This window comes from Poecilia formosa, unplaced genomic scaffold, assembly GCF_000485575.1.
Source record: "Poecilia formosa unplaced genomic scaffold, Poecilia_formosa-5.1.2 Scaffold64, whole genome shotgun sequence".
NCBI lineage: Eukaryota > Metazoa > Chordata > Actinopteri > Cyprinodontiformes > Poeciliidae > Poecilia > Poecilia formosa.
Window position 1 is genome coordinate 768,908 of NW_006800003.1, and position 21,551 is coordinate 790,458.

Consider the following 21,551-nt stretch of genomic DNA (forward strand, 5'->3'; position numbering starts at 1 on the left):
TAAACCAACTTCAATTTCTTTGGATCAATGAGTACCGTATTCTTCTTCATGTTGTAAGGATAAAGTTGTTGAAATTTTTTTAATCACGGTTAGGTTATAATATCCCAAGCTTTAAATTCAGAATCTGAAAATGGAAACAGTACTTTAAGCAAATCTACAAGACTTGGCTGTCTTGTAGACATCAATCAGAGAGGCAGACAAGAGGTCAAAGGTAACTCTGGAGAAGCTGCAGAGACACTGTTGACAGGACAACTATTATTTACTATGTCCACATCTTTGGCCTTTATGTAAAAGTGACAGCAGGGAAGTTCTGTTTAAAGCTTTGCCTCAAAGCTGTAGGCAGCACAAACACATGGAAGAAGGTGCTCTAAACTCTTTGGCCTACATTGGAAACAGTATGCTTAGATGAAAACTAACCCTATATATACTCTTGAACACACCATCCCCATGGTGGCTGCATGATGCTGTGGGAATGTTTTTTCTTAATCAGGGATACTGAACCAGGTCAGAGTAGAAATTTAAAAATGGATGGTCCTAAATAAATGGCTATTCTGGAAGAAAACCTGTCAAGAGGCTGCAAAATACTTGAGACGGTGGCACAGGTTTGACTTTCAGCAGAGTCAACACTCCAAACATAAAGCAAAACACATAACTAAGCTGTTTAGTTCAAAACATATTTATATGTTAGAATGCTCTAGACAAAGTCCAGACCTAAATTTAATTGGAAGTCTGTACTGAGACGTAAAAAAGGATGATCACAGACTCTCTCCGTCTAATCTGCCTGACCTCAAGATATTTTCTCAGTAATGGACAACAAATATTCAATTTTGAGATCTAGAATGCTGGTAGACACACATCCTAATCAGAAGTGGACATTTACATTTATTTGAGTAACATTTTGAGGAAAAAAAAACTGTACAACTAGGAGTAGTTTTACTGTACACTCTTGAGTAACATTAGCATAAAGTATCCCAATTCTTACTTGAGTAAAATTTCTGACTACTCTAACTGCAAGTCACTTCAGGGACTGAAGAACAAACATGCTTATCTAAACATAAATCCACATCTAAAATTTAGGGCAAAGTGAGACCTCTTGTTTGTACACAAGCTTCATTGTTCTAATCTGCTGACACCCTTGTCATTTGGAGGTCAAATGAACATTAACATTTTATACACTTTCACTGGAAGTACTTTACACTAAAGACTGATAAATCCTTAATTTATACCAAAGATGAAGTAACTTTCCTGCTTTTCAAAATAAGAGTTGTTTCAAAGCAAAGACAAAATCCAAGTGTTCTCTTCTAGTGTCTTATCTTTGGACACAATGCTTTTCCACACATGCTTAAAAATGATCACCAAACTTAATGTTTCCACTTTTATTGTCAGGATATTTGTTTCATGTAAAATATTTCAGTACATTACAGTACAATGCATGTTCAATCGGCCTTCCTCCATGCCACTGATTGATTTTGTCGTCATGTACTCTAAGGCTTTAACCCACAGCGAGAGGCCAAGTGCTTGGCTCAGACAAGCCGCTCTTGCCATGAAAACAAAACCATGACAACAGATTAAATTATAAACTACTAAAATCTTGTCGTTTTCTTTGTCCTCCTTTGGAAATAAAAATTAAAAAACAAAACAAAAAAAAAAACTCAACAGATCCGGGAGATCCGCATCCACCCAGCATGCTTCCCAGCAGCTCATTCCAGCCCTCACATGAACGGAAACACGGAAATGAGGAAAAGGCTGGGAATCTGTCATGGCCGGCAGTCACATAGCAGCTTTCAGGTTCATCCAAGCTTTGACAGGAAAGGGGGTGCACTGGCTGGGAGAGGGTCAGTCGCAGAGGAGAGAGGAGATGACACAAGAGACTCTTGGTCGGTTTTTATTACGTCTGAGTAGCAGAAACGGGTTGGATTCAATCACATTTCCTTTTATTTTTGCCCTCCTGCTTTCTGTTTCACGACTCAGGCTCTATGCTGTGTTTCTAATACTGGATTCATTTTATGGTTGTTGTCTGGAACAAGTAGAGTTTGTTGACAGACTAATGCAGATATAGCGCCCTCTGTAGGGTTGATTAGTTGACTGGTTGATGGGGAAGGTCCTCCCCACATCCCTCAGTACATTCATTCAGGTGGGCGTGGCGAGAGCTGTGTGTGTACGTGTTCTAGAAGTACGTGTGTTTATGTGCAAGGAGGGGCGTTTCAGTAGCGGTGGGTCTGGTGGGAGTACTGGGGTGGCTGTTGGGAGGTAGAGGAGTATCCCATGCTGCTTTGGGGCAGTGATGTGCTTGGTCCAGGGTTCTGGTAGGCAGCATGTGGATTCGAACGCTGTGGGGGTACAAAGAAAATGAATACAAAGCAAGGTTCGGCTTAGCCAAATGTCTTTGTAAACACAATTTACATCAAATTAGAAACTTTCTGACATTAGTGAGGTTTCTTTTTGTCACACAGCAACTTATGCCATTTTTTTTAATTGAAGACAGAGATCAGAGCTATTATATCCCTCAAAGCAGCAAAGTGAGAAAAGAAGAAAGCTGTTATTTAGGAGTGTGGGGGGAGTCTTTATGACTAAAGATGTCCTACATGTTCGATATGAAATATCTCCTGCATGGTGAGGAAAGACCTAGGTTTGGGAAACTGAGCGTCGTCATGGTGATGTCAGGACAGAAGCACTCACCTGGTACTCTGTGGATATTAAGAGGCCACCTGAGGTAGTGGTGGGTGGGACAACACGCACTTTCTTTAGTGGCGGGCCCTGGGCGTGGCTGTTGTCAGGGTTACCGGTGTGGCCTGCCCCATTTGTGTGGTTGTTTCCCTGTTGCTGCTGCTGGTTTTTCTACAAAATGCAAAACAATATTTTCTAAGTGTGAATCTGGCTGTCAAAGGAAACTTATGAGTGACAAAACTTGAAACGTTTTCAGATCATGTCACATTTCAGTGTAAAAAATGCATTTCATTGGGATTTTATGGTATTGATCAAAACAAAGTAGTGCATAGTTGTGAAGTGGAAGGAAAATGATACGTGTTCTTTTTTTCATATCCACATGTTTTGAAACTAGACTAAAAGTGTGGCCTGCATTTGCATTTAAACATCTGTAGTTTTTATAAACCCACATAGGGCTGCAGTTTGAGGTGTATCTCAGTCCAGTCTCCCCCAGATAGCCACAGATTTAACTCTGAACTTTGATTAGGACATATTAAAACATGGAAATGCTTTGATCTAAACCATTGTATAGTAATTATGGCTGTATATTTAGGATCTTTGCCCAACTGGAGGGTTTCTGCAGCTCCTTCAGAGTTAGCATAGGCCTCTTGGCTGCTTCTCTGATTAAGACTCTGCCTCCCCAGCCTGATAAAATTTCAATGAAATACATAAAAGTTTGTGATAATTGAAAAAAAAAAAGAAAAAAAAAAAAGAAATGAAAAAAGAAGGTCTGGGTATTTTTCAAAGGCCCTGTAAACTGAATGGAAGAGGGCACTCCAGCAAATGGATATTACTTTGTCTCCTTTGTCCTCTGGCTCCTCCTCTGTCAGGAACTCCCTCTTGGGATAAGGAATCTGACAGCCTGCAAACACACTAGAAGAAAAAAGCCAAAGAAAACTGGTCACCTTTATGTGCTTATTGCCATGAGCGAGATCTAATTAGCTAGGAGACGCAATCAAGTCTCTACATCCTGTGAGTCTATCTAAGCACTATTAAGTGGCCGATAAAGTGGATGTGTGTGCTCCAGTAGCTCACTCAGAGGTTGGTAGAGGTTCTTCTAAAAAGTAGGGGTCCTGCATCGCCTGCTCAGAAGTGATTCTACGGATGGGGTCCATGGTCAACAATTTTTGCAGCTGTCAAGAAAAGATAGGCGTTAGCATGAAACAAGCAGATAAATCTAAATTATACTGGACAGATTTGTTAATAAAACTCACCAAGTGGAATGCTTTACTGTCTGGTTTAACTTTATGTTTTTCCATGTACTTTATAAGGCTGCAGTTTGTGTATCTACGAAAGAAATGTCGCAACATATGTCAACTTACCACATATACACAGATATTTAAATACTTGCAACTCCAAATGCCTTTTTCCCAGCAGACACAGTTTGCTTTGCTCTGGTTTTGTTTTAGATCTTAGATTTAAGAAATTGGGACAGAGGTTTTCTTTCTTTTTGCAAACTCACGTGTTCCTCCTAAAGTCTTTCATCAGTGTGGAGTGCTCTGGCATCTTTTTAATGTCCTCCCAGTCTTTATCTGTCGAACAACAACAACAAAAAAGCAAGGTTGCACTTTGTCACATCTTTACTCTAATAAACCTTGTTTAGACTGCAGGATGTGGAACAAATTAACATCTATTTTTCAGACAAAAAAATAAAAAAAATATTGACAAGCTACGTTTAATGATTTAACACCAATTAGCTTTTTTAAGTGACAGGATTCCAACACATTATTCATGTCAAATTTCATGTTTTGACTTGTCAGGTATTCTGACATCCTGGAACATACCGAATATATTCAGTGGTTTTAAATATGACACTGACAGAAATGGATGGATGGGTGGATGGGTGGACATAGCTTTTAGGGAACACGATTACGTGTGAACACACAAATCTAGTGTTTTTTCCCCCAAATCAAATCCCATCTTTTCCCAGACTGCAATAACACTAAAGTTAAACCCCACTCCATTTACAAGCAACATTAAAACAGGGGTCAAATTTTAATGAAGACTCAAGAAGTAACTTTTATACAAACTGGTGTATTAAATAAAAAGAGCAGCAAAGATAACAAATGGGTGGGGTAGGTGAACTGGAAAATATCAGTCCAAATGCATCCCTGCCAGCAAATGTTTCTGTTTGTGACTTGGCATCATGTACAGAGACTCTGGACCGACTCTCAGAGCCTGCAGACCACATTAATCCAAACAGAGCAAGTAAAGCCTAAGGAAATAACGAGCCTTAGCCAGGAATGGAAAATGCTATCTTCTTAATCACATCTCTCCCCAGATAAAAAAAACCAACAACAAAGCAGGTAGAATAAAGGCATAATAACATGATTAAAATAAATAGTCATTTCCTCTGGAATATTTTCTTCTGAGGAGTCTCACCAGCAGGGAAGCCCATAACGTTAAAGATTCGGTCCAGCTGGTCATGGTGGTAAGGGTTGCTGGTCTTGATATCTTCCTGACGACAGTGGAATATGGGCTCAGACGTAAGCAGCTCCGCAAAAATGCAGCCAATCGCCCAGATGTCTGGAAGGAAAGCAGAGCAGACACTCACCCAGAGTTTTCCACCATACGGCCGGTCGCAACGCGTACAAGAGAAGGGGAGCACAACGCCTCACCGATGGCTTTGGTGTAGTGCCGAGCTCCCAGCAGCAGTTCAGGCGCTCTGTACCAGAAGGTGACCACCACGGGGTCGAGGTCAGCTAAAGGCTTCAGCGGTGAATTGAAGAGACGGGCGAACCCCATGTCCGCTGCAAAACGAATAAATTAGTTGATGAAGGTGGTCAGCTGAAACAGTAAGCGGGATGTAAACATTTTGAGGCCATACGTACCGATCTTTACTCTTCCCCTCTCTGGCCCTTCTCCCATCACTAAAATGTTGGCTGGTTTCTGACGGCGACAAGACAAACATTAAAACAACATTCCAACTTTTGTTTGGTTTAGTTGAGGAAGTTCAACATTTAGTATTGTTTGTTGCTGCCCTCTAGTGGAAAAATGATGTTTCTTCATCAAACTATTGACAAAAGCTAACATTTGAGATCTTTTATGTAATTTATCATCTAAGGATTAATTGAATTAATTGTGACAAATCTATCATTGAAATGATCATCAACTATTGTAGTAATCAATTAATCGCTAACTGTAGTACACAGACTCAACACAACATAGCTATAGCAGTAACTGAGCTAAAACTGTAGAAAATATATATATAAATTTTACATTTAAGATAAAAACACCTTTGTCTGTCAATACGAGATACCCTCAACTCTTCAAGTGGCATAGTTTTATCTTCACCCAGTTTCAATTCAGTAAAAAGTAGGCTAAATTATCGCATTTTAGTCAATAAAACATTTTTTCCAATTTAAAATAATTGAATTGTTTATTTGCATATTTAAGAATTTCTAATATTGTATGAAAAAGATTACATGAAACATCTGCAGAATATGCCAATTTATTCTGATTAAATTGATTGTCATAATAATAGAAGAATAATAAATTCAAAAAGTAATTGTTAGTTTCAACCCAATTATTATCATCACAAAGTTATTTAAAAAACACAAAAAACCCCACTCAAGTTTAGTATCTAATTGTGTAAATAAGTGAACACTTTCAACCCTAATGATGTAATAATTAACAGATTGCATGCAGACTGATCTAAACAGCCAGCCGTCTTACCAGGTCTCTGTGAAGCACCCAGTTAGTGTGGAGGTAATGGATGCCGTCCAGAATCTGGTAGAGCAAAGACTTGACCATTCCTCTCGGAAGCTGAAGCGGCTTCTTGTTGGCCTTGGAGGCTCTGTGAAACTTAATAATGTGCTGAGGGAAGACAAGATAATAGTTGATGTAGCCTGCGTTGGCATTTGGGTTTAAATGCATGAAGCTTTTCATACTAAATTATAAACATTAAGCTAGCTACAGGGAAGATGGGCAGGGCTGATATGCGTGCCATGTGTTTCCACTTGTTTCAAAGGGCATTGTAAGTGTTGCAGCTATGTGGCAGAAAGAGGTATTTAATTCAGCTCTGATGGTCTGCCAGTTGTAGCTGCAGTCTGTAATGCAGCCGAGGTTTAACTACCAAATGTGGAGAACATCTTGGTTTCTGTGTGTGTGTGTGTGTGTGTGTGTGTGTGTGTTTCGCTGAGGTTTGGCACTGAACATTCATTCAGTTATGTGTATTGATTGGAAAATCGGTGAAACGCTGCAGCTGAGAATGTTTATGTAAATGCAAAAAAAAAGAAAGAAAGAAAAGAACAGAGAGCGAGAAACATGGTTCCTACACATTCTTCGTGTTCCAGCTCTGTACTTTTCCAGAATCAAATTGAGAGAGTTCATTTTTAAAATGCCAAAGCCATTAAGAGTTCACTGCAGGTATTTCTACTGAGGTCTACCTCTAACTGTAAACCCTGCAATAAGGAAATTGGAAGAAAGGAAAGACAAGAAGAAAGGGGACATTTTGGAAAGAAGGTATGGGGGAAGATAAAAGGAATGAGAAGGAATGAAAAAGAAAAACAAGGGAGGAATGGAGAAAGGAAGGCAGGAAAAGTAAAGAAACAAGCTAAGGGAAAAAAAGGAGAAAAGCATGAAAAATGAAGGAATGAAGAAGGAATGAAAGGATGTTGAAAGAGGCCAGTAAAACTACAGAGCAGTAAGAAAAGAACAAAAGGAAGAAAAGTAGGAAGGAATGAGGGTTAGAAGAAAAAAGGATCAGGAAGCTCTGAAAAATAAAGGAAGGAAAGAAAAAAAGAGTAATAAATGAGAAAAAAGAAAAATGGAAATAAGGAATAATGGAAGGGAAGATAAAGCTAAAAAGAAAGAAGAGGGGGCAGACGAATATAGGGGAAAAGAAAAGAAGAAAATTAATGAAGGAAAAAGGAAAGAAGGATGTAAATAAATTAGGAAGAAGGGGAGTAAGGATAGGTAGAAATACAAAGGCATAAAAGTAAGAAAAGAAAGAATGAAAGACGGAAGGGAGGCAAAAGCAAAATTAAAAGAAAAAGAAAAGGAGAGAAGGAGTGAGAGAAAGAATGGGCAATGGAAGAAGAGAAGGAATGAAGGGATGGTCGAAGAAAGGGAAAGGAAATGAAAGAAGATGGATATAATACAATATAAGGCTGCATAATATATTGCAGATACATCATTATTACAATGAGAGTAACTGGAGGGCAATGATTGTTGGCTGATAAACTCCAATGTGTGTGAAGCTGAATTTACATCTTAACGTAATATTTAGTCCTTTTCGACAGAGTCTCACAGTGGAAGATGCTCACACTGGACACAAATGATATTGCTCACAATGCTCAGGGTCACAGAGTGATGGAAGCACAGACGACAAAGACAGGAAACAAGAAAAGTATCATACATCACAAACCGTCATCACAACATTTACCAACATTTCTGCGAGATTTCCTAACAACAGAATGTCAGAACAGAATGAAGGCTAGAAAATACAGTTCACAAAACGCAGCGCACAGCATGTTGCTTTATGAAAGTTTGCATTTTTTACCCAGAGATCGTGTTCTGCGTAGTCGAATAGCAGCCACACTTTACGGTCAGCGTGCGACAGGAAAACCTTCTGCAGCGAGATCACGTTAGGGTGCTTCAGCTCCCGCAGCAGCTGCAGCACAAAAACCCAATCAGAGGAATATCTGAGCAACCTCGGGAAAGGTGCGTGACAATGACAGTAAGTTCTATGCTAATTATTTAAACGAACGACTGTGGAAAATGGTAGCTTAAAAACATACAGCAGACGACTAATGTTTTAATTGTCAATTTTCAATTGTTTTTGTTAATCACAGGTGATTATTTTGCTACAGCGGTGAAGAGTTGCGTGAGCCGCTCCTCACAGCCCGAAAGGAAAACCAGAAGCGACTCTTACTGCAATCTCTCTGCAGGCCGACATGGAGATACCGGTGCCTTCAATCTGCTTGAGGGCGTAGTCCTTATCGTCCTTCCTACAAACACAGAGAGAGAGAGAGAGGCAGAGCAGCATCAACACCAGGCCAGACCGCCGGCCCCCAGAGAGGGACCCATACGCAAACAGAGATGAAGGACGGGGCCGCCTGGCAGCAGCTGGCACGGGAACCGGGGAGAAGAGGCCAAGTTGCATTACCTCCAGATCTGTGTAATCAAGCTCACCTCTGAGACTTTAAACAATAAGAAGGGGAGAGGAAACAGGCTCTGCCTGGCAGCTAGTGCGGCACAAACAGAGCAGGAGGGCTTTCTCATACGTGAACGAATTGGTTAAAGCTCCCTGCCTCCCCCCAGGCCCCCCATCGGCCCAAATCCTCTCGTAAACCCAAACTCTGTGACTTTTCCAGAGTCGGTCTAAAAACAGCAGATTTACTTCATAAACAGCGGCAACTCCGACATCTTTAAACACTTTGAGCTTTATTTAGTGGTTCCTGTTGGTGCCAAAGTCCAGGCTGTGATAATGGCTCCTGCATGGAGCTCCTTCCAGCTACGGTCTGCTCAAAAGAAACTGATTGCAAACAGCAGGAGACATTTGGAAAATATGCGTTAAGATTTATTCTAGATTTCCCCCAGCAATTGGTGGGTTCAATTATAAAATGACTGAAAGGCAGAAAGTTGGAGCACAGACTTCAATTTGTTTTAATTGGTCTTACTGCACACTAAGTGGTGCATAGGAGGTGGGTAGTTATTTAGCCTCACACCGTCCCCACAGTGAGACATGTTGATGGCAGAATCATGCTGTGCGCTGGTTCTCTTGTGGCATTTAAATAACCGGGGTTTTTTTTGTAGATTTGAAGGCCAGCCACACTTTCCAGATTATAATTTGCTAGAAATGTTGACATTAAAATGACACAAAGCATCCACTTTATAATGCACCATTTTCAGTCAGTCAGTCACATAAAAAAAATAAAAAAAAACAATAAAGTTCACTAAACCGAAAGAGTAACACACAGCATAATGTCACAATATTTAGAAAGGCTCAAGAAGTGCAACTTGTGTTGACGTTCTGCCCATCTCAGGTTTAGTTTCTGTTGCAGATGTATGCAAATGTATTGCAAGTGTAAAATCATGGAGAAAACAAATCAGCTAATTAGCACAATATTTACATTTCCAGAGTCTTCCGAACTAAACACAAAGGCAGCCTCTGTTACAATATTGTCGGGTGGAATGCCGTATTGTGGTTTCTCACACACACAAAAATAGAAATAGCAACAACAACAACAACAAAAAAAAGCCTGAACAGAAAGAGAAAAACCAAAGGGGTTTTCCAGTAAAACACTACCAAGGCTGAAAACGTTCACATAAACTGAAGCCGAGTTTTAGGGAATTTTGAACACCTGTTATAAATCTACCAGAGTTTTAGGCATACATTATGTATGAAATTATCATTCATGTAACTGGAGAGAAATGCGTGCATCTGCTAAAAACAATATTTTACTATATTAAGAGAGAAGCAGTTTTAGTGGCTTGTGACAAACTTGGAACCAAAAAAATGTTTCTTTGGATCATAAATGTTGCAGATTGCTGAATTATCCCAATATCAGCTGATCATACTGGTGTTCCTCAAAAAAGGGATAATTCTGCACAACAAACAAATAAATCTACTGCTAAATTTAGCAGGTGTGTTTGTGTTACATGTTTGCTTGTGTCTAGCTAGATTAACTAAAATAATCATCAGTGGTTATTGATATTATTGTCACTGCAGGAATCAATATTTCACTTTAGTAGAAATTGGGATAATTGACGCTTTTCTGTTTCAACTGAAAACAATAAGGTCATTTTAAACATGATTACTGTTTTGTGGGTCCATGGATGTTTATAGTGCGTTTTATTTTATTGTTGCATAACTTTGGCTGTGTGGGAACAATTTGGCCAGTCTGGGTAATCTGGACAAAATTTATCTATGCCTTTCCCCTTCCCTTTCAAGTACTCAATATACTTTTCTGAAATAAAGCAGTGTCTTGTTGACATGCTTTGTGCCGCTGAATCTAAATGATTTTCTAACCACAATATCAAGCATTTTAATTGTATTCTCTCAATTTCTGGGTGAGGAATAGTGACCAAAGTGCCATGTTTAACCGCTTTCCCTCTAGATGAAAACATTCTTTTATTGTAGAGTAAATCCACCAATTTGCAAATGTGGGATGGGAAATACAAAAAACAAACAAACAAACAAGAGAGAGAATTAACAGTCTTGCGAAAAAACAAAAACAAACAAAAAACAAAAAAGTGTAGTTGCAATTAAAAGAAAAAAAAAAAACTTCCTGGCAATATATGCATGTCTTCCCATGTATGTATTGAAAAGGGGAAACCAAAATGTTTATTTACAAACAATTTTGCACAAAAGAAAATTTTAGACTCTTTAGTGCCTATAGAGCCCACCCCCTAATTTGCATACGAAGAAAATATAAAAAAAAAACCTCTTTTATAAAATAAAATAGAGGAAACGCTTTAATCGCTAAAGCAGTTATTTCAGGGATAATTAAAAAAAATCTATACATATTTGTTAGACATGCTACGCACTAATGGTAATTAAATAAATATAATCTACATACATATATTTAGCAATCTTAGCTTCAGGTATTTTTCTGTGTAAAAGCAGAAAAATGAAGGGATCACCATAGGGCAACTTTTTTTAATACCGTGATATTTTTACTCAAGTAATCATTGTGTCAGAATCTCACACTAATTCATGCGCGGAGAAAATAACTGTAGTAACATAAATAGGTAAACGTCATCAGCCTATATGCACCTGCCAAATCCGACCAATGAGCGCCTTCACTGTCACAAATCAAATAATATCTATTATTAAAAACAAAAGCATGCCATACAAGAGAAAGGAGAGCCCCTGTCACAATAGTAAGTCAGTTCACATATCTCCATATTGTCTGCATGAATATGCAGCAGTAAGCCTGGCTCTCTTGAAGGGGAGAAAAACGAGGAGTCATTTAAATGTATTTGGGAGAAGGAGGAAGGGAGGGGTGCTGGCTGCCTAGCTGGAGGCCTGCAGCTCATCAAACTCACCCATCTTTTCTCTTCGCCTTGTATACATGACCGTAGGTGCCCCTTCCCACTTTGCATCCTTCATACTCAAACAGGTCCTCGACTCGCTCTCTTTCGCCGGTGAGCTTCACTTTAAAGTCATAGTCCATTTTCACCACTGTTTGGCCCGAAGTGTGAGCACTCCTTCCTTTATTAAAGCGTCGTTTTGGGAGGCAACTGTGCTCCTCCAACGAGCTCGGTTCGGTATTTCAGCTGGTTGCCTTCCCCAGCGTGGCCCTTTCTTCTTTTAACCCAGCTTCCACATCGAGCTGTCGGGGTAAATGTAATGTTCCGGCGGAGGGATGCGCGGTGAACGGAGTTGGTCCAGGGAGAAGCGAGCCCGAATAAATGTTATTTTGTCTTGCTGCTGCGTTTCTCTCAGCCGGTATCTGCTCCAAAGAGACGCACTTCACTCGGTATCGACGGCGTATTCACGCACGGCAGTGTCGAAAAACGTCGTAAAAGACAGACCTTGCAGTTGTGGTGGTGTGAATTTTGGCTTTTCCCAGGGATCCGGATAATTTGGTCGGCTCTTTTTAGTTCTGAACGATTCTTCTTTTCTTCACTTTCCTTTATTATGCTATTGCAATGTACTCATTTTTTTCTTGTTTTATGTTTTCAACATGTAAAAGAGTTACATTGAAATACGTATTTCGTGAAAATCACAAAATATGTTTCATCCATCCATTTTCTGAACACCCTTGTCCCTCAGTGGGGTCGGGAGGGGTGCTGGTGCCTATCTCCAGCTAACGTTCCGGGCGAGAGGCGGGGTACATCCTGGACAGGTCGCCAGTCTGTCGCAGGGCAACACAGACACACAACCATGTGCACACACACACACACCTAGGGGCAATTTAGACAGACCAATTAACCTAACAGTCATGTTTTTGGGACTGTGGGAGGAAACCGGAGTACCCGGAGAAAACCCACGCATGCACAGGGAGAACATGCAAACTCCATGCAGAAAGACCGGCCGGGAATCGAACCCAGAACCTTCTTGCTGCATGGCAACAGCTCTACCAACTGCGCCACTGTGTTTACCTTTAAATTAAATTAGAGAATTTCCTTTGTAAAACAAACAAACAAAAACATTAAGAAAAGTTATGGCATACTTTGTGCTGGACTTTCACATTAAACATAAAAAGTACAATGAAGATTGGGTACTTGTATACTTGAGGAATATTGTATCTTTAGCATTTAGGAATAAGACACGCTTTTATGTGTGTGTTTATGTACACATTATCTACGGCAAGAAGCCACTCTTGCCGTAGATAAGAGTGGCTTATCTAAAGCCACTCTTATAAAAAGAAGTCCTCTGATAATTTGTGCTTATAAAAACACAGCTCATTCAGTTTCTTACAGCTTCTCCATTGATTCTAACAAAATGCTTTTTGTTCAAACAATCACAAACATATTTCTAGCTGTATTAATTTTAACCTGCTATTTATTCTTAGATGGCACACACTGGAGCATGCAGAATCTGTTAATAGTACAGCTTGAATGTGTGTTCCAACAACACAATGGGGGAAAAAAAAGTGTAAAAGGAGCTGGCATCTAAAGTAGGCTCAGCCATGAATGACACATCAGTATGCAGTGGAGAAAGAATATGGGAAAATGGACAGAGAAGCTCATACTTTTAAATGCCAAAAACAATTTTTATATTTTCACATTGTTGCATTGTAAATGCACCTCAAGCTATCAACAAAAAATCTAATTAGTTTTATTATTTATTACATATATTGAGTACATCTTATTTCCAGTAGTCATAGCACTTATTTGAATTTTTTGGTAATGCTTTTTCCAGTTCTAACAATTCATTGCAGTTATAGAGATATGTTTAAAAGATTCGGGATATTTCATAGTAATCGATATAAATGTAAATTTGACATTCAGTGGAAGACTAACATCTTTTTCAACAAAATCACCACTTTGAATATTGGTGGTGGCAGCAACATGCTGTGGGTAGGCTTTTTTCTTCAGTAGAAGCAGGGAAGGTGGTAGAATAGTTCAATTCAGCTACAGAACAGTCCTGTGGAAAAATACTGTCAAAGAAAAGAAAAAAAACAAACATGACAATAACATTTATAGATAGTACCAGACTGTGTATTTTTTCTCCAAAGTATATGTATTGTGATAATAAAAATACAACTGGGTAATGAAGCATATATTTCAAGTTCTGCATTTCATTTAATTCAATGTTTTTAAAAAGCATATTGGGGGGAAAAAAAATCCCTGCTTCATTTGTATTTGGGAGGTTATAGAATAAATATGATCAGCTGACTTTACTAAACACTATTGTGGACAAGCAGCATTTAGCTGTTTTGGACAAATTCTGCAGCACTCTTACTTAAGGAGTTATAATATACGTGAGCTTGGGTCCAATGATCTTTCAAGCTATTGGAAGCTCATTGGAGGAATAAATTCTATTTTGAATGAATAAGAAATTATAGCAAAATCAAACAAATTGCCTCTATGAATGTATTTTTGATTTCACATATTTAATTTACCAGGCTATAAATTATGTTTTTCATGCCCTTTGATATTAAAGATTTAACACATATATTTTACAACTAGGCTCCTTTCTTTCAGACTGTTAAATCATACTTTTTCGATTTAGTACAAGTATATTCCACGCGAGTCTGGCTGATTTCAAAGAAAAATCTGTAATGTAGCTTATTAGGTCAACATTAAATAGTGTTTTTTAAATCTCTTAAAGATCTAATTAAATTTTTGATCTCATGTCGATGGAAAAAATATTACAAGCAAATTTTGTATTATTTTCTCGCTTATTAGGAAACAAAAAGTGTGTTACGTTTCATAGGAACTAGCGAACGACTGACGTTGTTTTTCCCCGGATAGCATTAGAATTTGGACCACTGGTCCCATCTTGGTTTGAGAAAGGAGAGAGCTGAGAGAACCGTCCATATTACAGCTGCTTTGTCAGGTACTTTAATCGCTTAATTATCGCCGTCACCAGTTGCTGATGTATGATCTAAGCAAGTGCCAGGCTTCATATATGTTATCTGTTTCATAAAATTGTTTGTCATGAGCGTAATGTTGAGTTTTTGTGGCAGTTTGCTGTGGTGTCGACTGATTGCTACTCACTGGCTATGCTAATACGCTAGGGCTCAGTTAACACCGAGGCGTTGCGCATTTAAATGACGCTTTGCCGGCTTGAAACATCTACAAAGGTAACTATTGCGCTTCGTCTGTAGCAGAATTTCATCACCAAGTGCAAACATGTTATTTAGTCTGAGTCAAAAGTGCTGAGGGGATTCTTTGTCTTTCCTTTGCTGCTCTGCGTTTACATGGAGGAAAACTCCGTTTAGCCTCCAATGACCCGCCTTTGCAGAGCACTGATTGGATGCCTGGGGTGTCACTCATGGAAACTGGGATGGTGATTGGTTGTTGGCTGTAACGACAACGCCAGTCTTTCTGCTGTATTAGCTGCTGTCTTCTTGGGTTTTCGGCAGATTTTACTGTAACCACAATAAGTTTTCCCCTTTGAGAGATACGTCGTTATTATATTTGTTAATAAATCCATCCTCGATCCACTTGTCAGATTAGGATAGCTTTACTGCCCTTACCTTCAGGGTGTTGGCACGGACGTCCTAGCCTTACCCATCACATAATCCTAGCCTTTTAATGCCGTATCGATGTTGTGGACTTCGCCTTTAGTAGAGCCTTGAAAGAGTGTTTCGGCTAAACAGTTGGGTTGCTTTACACCTAATCTAATTGATTGCATCACTTCTTCAGCAGATTATCAAGTCCTACAGAATCCTGTTAACCACCCATTTATTCAAATCAGGTGTGTGAACGCAGGGAAACACCTAAGGCTTGCAGCACAGTAGGATATGAGAAAGGTTGAGAAACATTGCTTTATACCAATGTAAATGCATAATTACTTGAACATGATGTTTGTTTATTTGACCACAGTAGATTGAAACAGCTTTTGGATTTTTATCCCTGTACATCACTCTGGAATATCACACTGATATCTGATATCACTGACCAGAGCAATTTCTGTTTTTGGTAGAAGAGTGTATCTCAACATGGCATGTGTAATTGAAGGGTTTGTGTTGAAAACGTAACACAGCTTTTCAACTGTGCTAGGTTTCTCTCCATTACTACCAGTTGGTGAGAGGGTGCTCCCACCAACAGTTTCAGGTGCTCAACAGTTTCAGTTGAGAGAGAAATGGATTTATAAACTGATAAAGTAAACCTTCCTCTATTGGACCAGACAGTTTATGAAATGATTCCCAGACTGTTATATGTTGGTTGGCATCATTATTTAGGAATGTTTCTCAAACTATGATGCCAGGCCTCTATTCTACAATGAGGTATTCAATTTGAATACCTCAATATATTTCAATGTTGCCAAAAAAAAAAAGAAAGAAATGCCACTGAAATGGGTAAGGGAGCAGCATCTTAGTTCCAACAAGACCAACATGAAAAATATTATGGAGTGCCAAACCAAACGTTAAACGTGCTGTTTCCAAGGCAACACCATGAAACACAGAAGTGGAGGCATGTAGTACCTTGGGCTGGAATACCTGCTCACAGGTGCGAGATGTTTGTCCATTCCATACAACAGAGACATGAAGCAGTTCTCAGAGTGGTTGTACAACTAAATATTATGATTAATGATCTTTTGACTCGCACAATAAATGAGAATATGCAGGCTTTTCCGCAAAGTAATGGTACATTTTAAATGTTTTTTTTTCATAGTTTGCTTTCTGAGTAGAGTATACATGTTCCTAATGTACTTGCAACACACTATTATTTTGAAGAGAACTGTTTGTCCATTTGTGTAATGCTGTGATTCCATGTGTGAATGAGAGTCAAACCCATCTGCCCTTGCAGCATTTTTGGTGGTGATGGACCCTCCTGGTGGGGGAAGTGAACGGCGGAGGCAGGCTGAGCGTCTTCGACGGGAGGAGGCATACTACAACTTTATTAATGAACTGAGTGAAGAAGAGTACCGCCTGATGAGAGATGGCAATCTGCTGGGCACTCCTGGTAGGATACACTTTGATTAACTCTTAATGTACTAAGTATGTTTATTCTAACCCCCAACTCTTTACCCAAGTGGTCAAGAGGTTTTTGGTTCTCAAAATGTTAAATCTTGGCAAAAGGTGTTGAATGTACGAATAATTTAGCAAATAAAGACCCAAAATGAAATCAAGTAGAATTGCTTGAGAATTTTTGACACTTGTGGCATTCCGACATATTAGATTCTGTACAATTTATGCTGTAATAGCCTTCATGTTCATACCTACCATTTTTCATAGGGGAGGTGACTGCAGAGGAGCTCCGTCAGCGCCTGGATGGAGCCAAAGAGCGGGTGTCATCTCAACCCCACGCTGAGCAGCGATCGCAGACTGCTGATTCTGGAGAACAGCAGAGCAGTAGCAGCGCAGGAGAGGAGAGAGGGGCTGGAGGAAGAGGAGGGGCAGGTAAGAAGGGGGGAAGGGATTCTATCAAGCCAAAATTTGGCTTGTGCACAATAGAATATTTGTTGCGGTTGTAACTTTGGCAAGTTAATTCCACATTTTTGGCAAGTCAATTCCACATTTTTGGCAAGTTAATTCCACATTTTTGGAGGCAGTTGATTGGATCTTATTTAACTTTCCCACGATCTTAGTGCGACGCTCAGGGAGCGGTGGAGTGGGGGGTTTCCACTCTCAGACTGTCAGTTCTTTAAACCACACAAAAAAAAACTGTCGTAACGGCGTACGCGGGGTCAGTGTGACCCTGCCGATCTACGCACAGTAAGAAATTCATGGGGTCTTGAAGACCCCATGAGTTATCTAGACCCCATGAGTCCAGATGGGGTCTAGACTCATGGGGTCTTGATCCCATCTGCACAAGGGTTAAGAGCATCAATGTATAGGGGCTTAAATCGAAAAATGGGTCATACTTTTCAGGGCTTTTCTTTATTTTGTATTTTTTTCAGAATGATGTTGGTTTGCCACATAAAATCCCAATAAAAGATGTCGAATGCTAGGCTGCACTGTGTGGCTTTAAAGAAATAGACCCAGAACATTATAGCTCAGATTAAATCAGAAAAATACAGTTTATTCATTCACCTGACATCATAAGTAATTGTTTTATGTGTATACACTGTTATTGACACAGCATCTTCTTTAGTTTGTTGCATATTAACTTACTAAGTCTGGCTTGCATTATTTTACTTATAGGGACTACAGAAGCTGGAGCAGATTCTTCTAATGGAGATTCGTTACTGGAGTGGCTGAACACGTTCAGGCGCACCGGTAACGCGACTCGAAGCGGCCAGAGTGGGAACCAGACATGGAGGGCTGTCAGCCGGACCAATCCCAACAGCGGGGAGTTTCGTTTCAGCCTCGAGATCAACATCAACCACGATCAGCCCGAGCCGGGAGAGCATATTGAAACTGTGAACTCTGTGGATGCCCCAGAACTCCCGGTGACTCCTCTCAACACCTCCGCCCGCACCGCTTCCCCCCTCTCCAGCTCTCGGCCTTCAGCCACTCCGAGGCCTGCGCCTTACCCCTCCCCACGCCCGGCCATAAGAAGGATCGAGACCCGGCGCACACGCAGCAGTACCACCGCTCTGTCTGTGAGCTCCGCCACGCTTCCTCCTGCAGAGATAGTCCCAGCCACCAACCAGAGGCGGGCTTCTACTTTGCACTCATCAGCACCTTCTCCTACTGCCCCTAGCCCTCCCGTTGATCAAAGCGCACCATCGCAGCATCATGTCCTGAATGTAGAGGCAGAGCACAGGCGTAATGAAGTGCCTGCTGCTCTAGACTGTCCTCGGGTGTCGCCACAGGGCGACTCTCAACCCCAAGCTGCGGGACATGAATCACGCAGCAGCAGGACTCGATCACGTGGCCGAGCGCGCAGAGCTGCGGCAGGGGGCGGAGTTGCTTCTCGTGCATCGAGGAGAAGTCGATCCCCTTTGAACAGAACACCTAGTGTCAGCACCCTCCCACCAACTGGTAGCAGCCCAAATGGGTCTATGATCCAAACCGGTGAGCCGAGCGGTGTCACGACCTCTGTATCCATGGAGACCGGGGGAATTGTGTCCGAACCCGACGCTGTGCTGGAGTCCGCCGTGGAAACGGTAGAGCGTGCAAGCGAGTCGCCCGCAGCGGGCGCAGGAAGCTCGGCGGTCAGACGCCATCCAACAATCATGCTGGACTTGCAGGTGAGGAGGATCCGGCCCGGCGAGAACAGGGACCGGGACAGCATCGCCAGCAGAACTCGATCCCGCGCACGGGTCGCCGAGAACACGGTCACGTTCGAAAGCGACAGCGGCGGGTTCCGACGCACCATCTCCCGCTCGGAGCGAGCCGGGATCCGCACCTACGTCAGCACCATCCGGATTCCGTTGAGGCGCATCAGCGAGACTGGCCTCGGAGAACCCAACTCCACCGCCCTGCGCTCCATCTTGCGTCAGATTATGACTGGATTTGGGGAACTCAGCTCGCTCATGGAGACGGAGGCGAGTTCGGAAAGCGTCGCGCCCAGCCATGCTGACGTTGGCGCCACAAATAGCAGCAGCAGTCGTTTACATTTAAATGAGAATGAGCCTGGCCAGGTTGGGACAGATGAGGCCGTTCCAGGGCTGGAGGGCCAGGTGAGGAGCGAGGATGAGCAGATTGGGCAGGCCAGATTCGGAGGCGGAGTAGTTAGCTCCGTAGACGGTCGGGCAAACAGCCGAGACACCAACAACTTGGTTGAAAACGGCACCCTGCCCATCCTGAGGTTAGCACACTTCTTTTTACTCAACGACGACGAAGACGACGAGCATCCCCGAGGCCTGACCAAAGAGCAGATCGACAATCTATCCACGCGTACATACGGTCAGGCCAGCCTCGAAGGCGAGATGGGTCGCGCCTGCAGCGTGTGCATCAACGAATACACTCAAGGCAACAAGCTGAGGCGCTTGCCCTGCTCCCATGAGTTCCACGTTCACTGCATCGACCGCTGGCTCTCCGAAAACAACACCTGCCCCATCTGCAGGCAGCCAATCCTCGCAGCGCATCACGACTGACCCCACCCTCTGCTGCTTACGGCTGGCTGAGACTGAGCAAACCCAAGTGGGCTTAGCGTGTACATATCGCTTTCACCGCTTAGTTTCTTTGAAGACATCCGTTGAGTTTAAAAAAAAAAAAAGGTGGAACCAAAAGTGTGCAAAACAGGAAAGAAACTATAAATCCAGAGAATTAAAAAAAGAAACTTTATTTTTTTAGATGCTACGTTTTGAGCAAGTCATTTAGCTCCTCCTGTGTCCTTAGTTGCTACTTGTTTCATCGGGCTTCAGAAGTCTGTCAGTAAACAGCTTTTATGCTTTAGGAGCTCCTGTAGCGACTGTTGAATAGTCTGACTCTAACACTTTTATGTCTCACATGCGTGACCTTCTTTTTTCCTTTTGTTTTTATTTTTATAACTGACCATACAACACACTTGTCGGTTTGGTTTAATCAGTATGAGCTGTAAATAGGGCTGCACTGCTTATCAGGTTCTTGAAGAGATACAAGGCTAACATCCCAACTGCTCAGAATGGAAGAAGGACATTTGTTTTTGTTTTATTGTTGTTTTTGTTTTCTATTTTAAAGCCTAAAAAGTCCATTTTAAAGTTTCTTAAGATATGTGAAATTTGAGAGGGTTAAACAAGTTTTGTATTCACTTTGGAAATACATTCATTCTGTACTCGTATTAATTTAAGCCCTACAGTTAAAATGCAATACAGAGATCCAGCAGTCATCCATTAAAAGCAGTCACTTTGAATTAAAACCGTTTAAAGATTTGTCGCCACAGTTCCAGTAAAACAGGCTCTTTTGATAATCAGGGATTCGGACTGGTCCGCATACGTTGTGCAATATTGAGAGAGGAAAAATATTGACTTGTTGGACATTAACTTTGTTGTCTCTCGTTGTCTTTTCCACTCCAAGACAAACTCTTCAATCAGTGTCTTCATTGTTTCTGTTGCCAGTCCACATACAGAGAACAGACTGGGAAGATGTGGAAATAAGATTATTCTGCAGTGTGTACAGTTTGTCCAGCTAACTCAAAATTCCTCATATAGCATCTGACTTGGTGTGTAACCTGATGTATTTTTTTTAATCTATTTTTTTTCCCCATTACATGCACAGAATAGCCTTTTTGTGTAAAAGAAATGGATTAAGAGCTAACCCACCCAGTACATTTGTTTCTGTCACTTTATACATAACAGCTGCAGTACACACCAGTTAACTGCATCTCTGCAGTTTCTGTGTCCCTAACTAAACTGCAGGATTGTTGCAGTACCGTGTGTAGGAATGTGTGGAAGAGTGTATGGTTTGTTTGCCTGTGTGTTTGTGTGTATAAAAAAAAGGCCTGGTGTCTGTTCGAAGCTGGTTCTATAAGAACTCTTCTATTCAATGTGTGGCCACGTAGTAGGGTTGGTCTGGGCAAAGGGTTCAGAAGTGAATATTTATTCTGTTCCTATTTAATATGATGGAAAAATCAGCCTTTGGAATATGAACTGATATATTTTGCTTTGTCATGAGAGTAAATAAAATGGCTATGATGAATATAGTATGAAAAAGAAATCGGACACTGGTTGTCTTCTCTCCTTCAAAATGCTTTGTTAGGGTACTCGCACAAGTGTTGGTACCCCTTGAACTTATTTTCACTTTGCAACTGAAAACGTAATTGTGTTTTTGTGATAGACCAACACACAGTAGTGTCTTAATTGTTCAATTATTCTTTTTTTCTTTAGAAATAAAAATCCAAGAAGTGTATTTGTATTTAGGCCCCTGATTCTGTTGGTAAAGGCTTAATGAGAAACATTAAGCCTTTAA

General features: G+C 41.0%; 2 protein-coding genes across 5 annotated transcripts; one reads left to right on the forward strand and one right to left on the reverse strand.

Moving 5' to 3' along the window:
• Positions 1–1,361: 1,361 nt before the first annotated feature.
• On the reverse strand, positions 1,362–15,404 carry cdk8 (cyclin dependent kinase 8). 2 transcript variants are annotated; one of them, XM_016672672.1, is made up of 13 exons: positions 15,306–15,404; positions 8,582–8,657; positions 8,210–8,320; positions 6,382–6,522; positions 5,538–5,595; positions 5,325–5,456; positions 5,089–5,232; positions 4,169–4,238; positions 3,921–3,993; positions 3,742–3,839; positions 3,501–3,579; positions 2,680–2,838; positions 1,362–2,330 (listed from the first exon to the last, which is right to left on the reverse strand). In XM_016672672.1, exons 2-13 carry the CDS (start codon positions 8,603–8,605, stop codon positions 2,205–2,207), a joined length of 1,215 nt encoding a protein of 404 aa, XP_016528158.1. In that variant the 5' UTR covers positions 8,606–8,657; positions 15,306–15,404; the 3' UTR covers positions 1,362–2,204. The 2 variants fall into 2 exon arrangements, with proteins under 2 accessions (XP_016528158.1, XP_007554590.1); XM_007554528.2 differs by lacking the exon at positions 15,306–15,404 and adding an exon at positions 11,701–12,165.
• Positions 14,545–21,299, forward strand: rnf6 (ring finger protein (C3H2C3 type) 6). Of its 3 annotated transcripts, XM_016672670.1 has the most exons (5): positions 14,545–14,662; positions 14,793–14,909; positions 16,582–16,737; positions 17,010–17,174; positions 17,919–21,299. In XM_016672670.1, exons 3-5 carry the CDS (start codon positions 16,596–16,598, stop codon positions 19,757–19,759), a joined length of 2,148 nt encoding a protein of 715 aa, XP_016528156.1. In that variant the 5' UTR covers positions 14,545–14,662; positions 14,793–14,909; positions 16,582–16,595; the 3' UTR covers positions 19,760–21,299. The 3 variants fall into 3 exon arrangements, with proteins under 3 accessions (XP_016528156.1, XP_007554602.1, XP_016528157.1); XM_007554540.2 differs by lacking the exon at positions 14,793–14,909; XM_016672671.1 differs by lacking the exons at positions 14,545–14,662; positions 14,793–14,909 and adding an exon at positions 15,463–15,526.
• Positions 21,300–21,551: the final 252 nt, after the last annotated feature.

Bases quoted from the DNA above. Each gene is read 5' to 3' on its own strand.
- cdk8 (XM_007554528.2), bottom strand. From the start codon at position 11,828: ATGGACTATGACTTTAAAGTGAAGCTCACCGGCGAAAGAGAGCGAGTC. The intron at 5,596-6,381 runs GTAAGACGGCTG...TGTCGCCGTCAG, and splicing joins GGGTGCTTCACAGAGACCTG to AAACCAGCCAACATTTTAGT. The intron at 3,994-4,168 runs GTGAGTTTGCAA...TTTCTTTCGTAG, and splicing joins AAAGACTTTAGGAGGAACAC to ATACACAAACTGCAGCCTTA.
- rnf6 (XM_016672670.1), top strand. From the start codon at position 16,596: ATGGACCCTCCTGGTGGGGGAAGTGAACGGCGGAGGCAGGCTGAGCGT. The intron at 16,738-17,009 runs GTAGGATACACT...CATTTTTCATAG, and splicing joins CAATCTGCTGGGCACTCCTG to GGGAGGTGACTGCAGAGGAG. The intron at 17,175-17,918 runs GTAAGAAGGGGG...TTTTACTTATAG, and splicing joins TGGAGGAAGAGGAGGGGCAG to GGACTACAGAAGCTGGAGCA.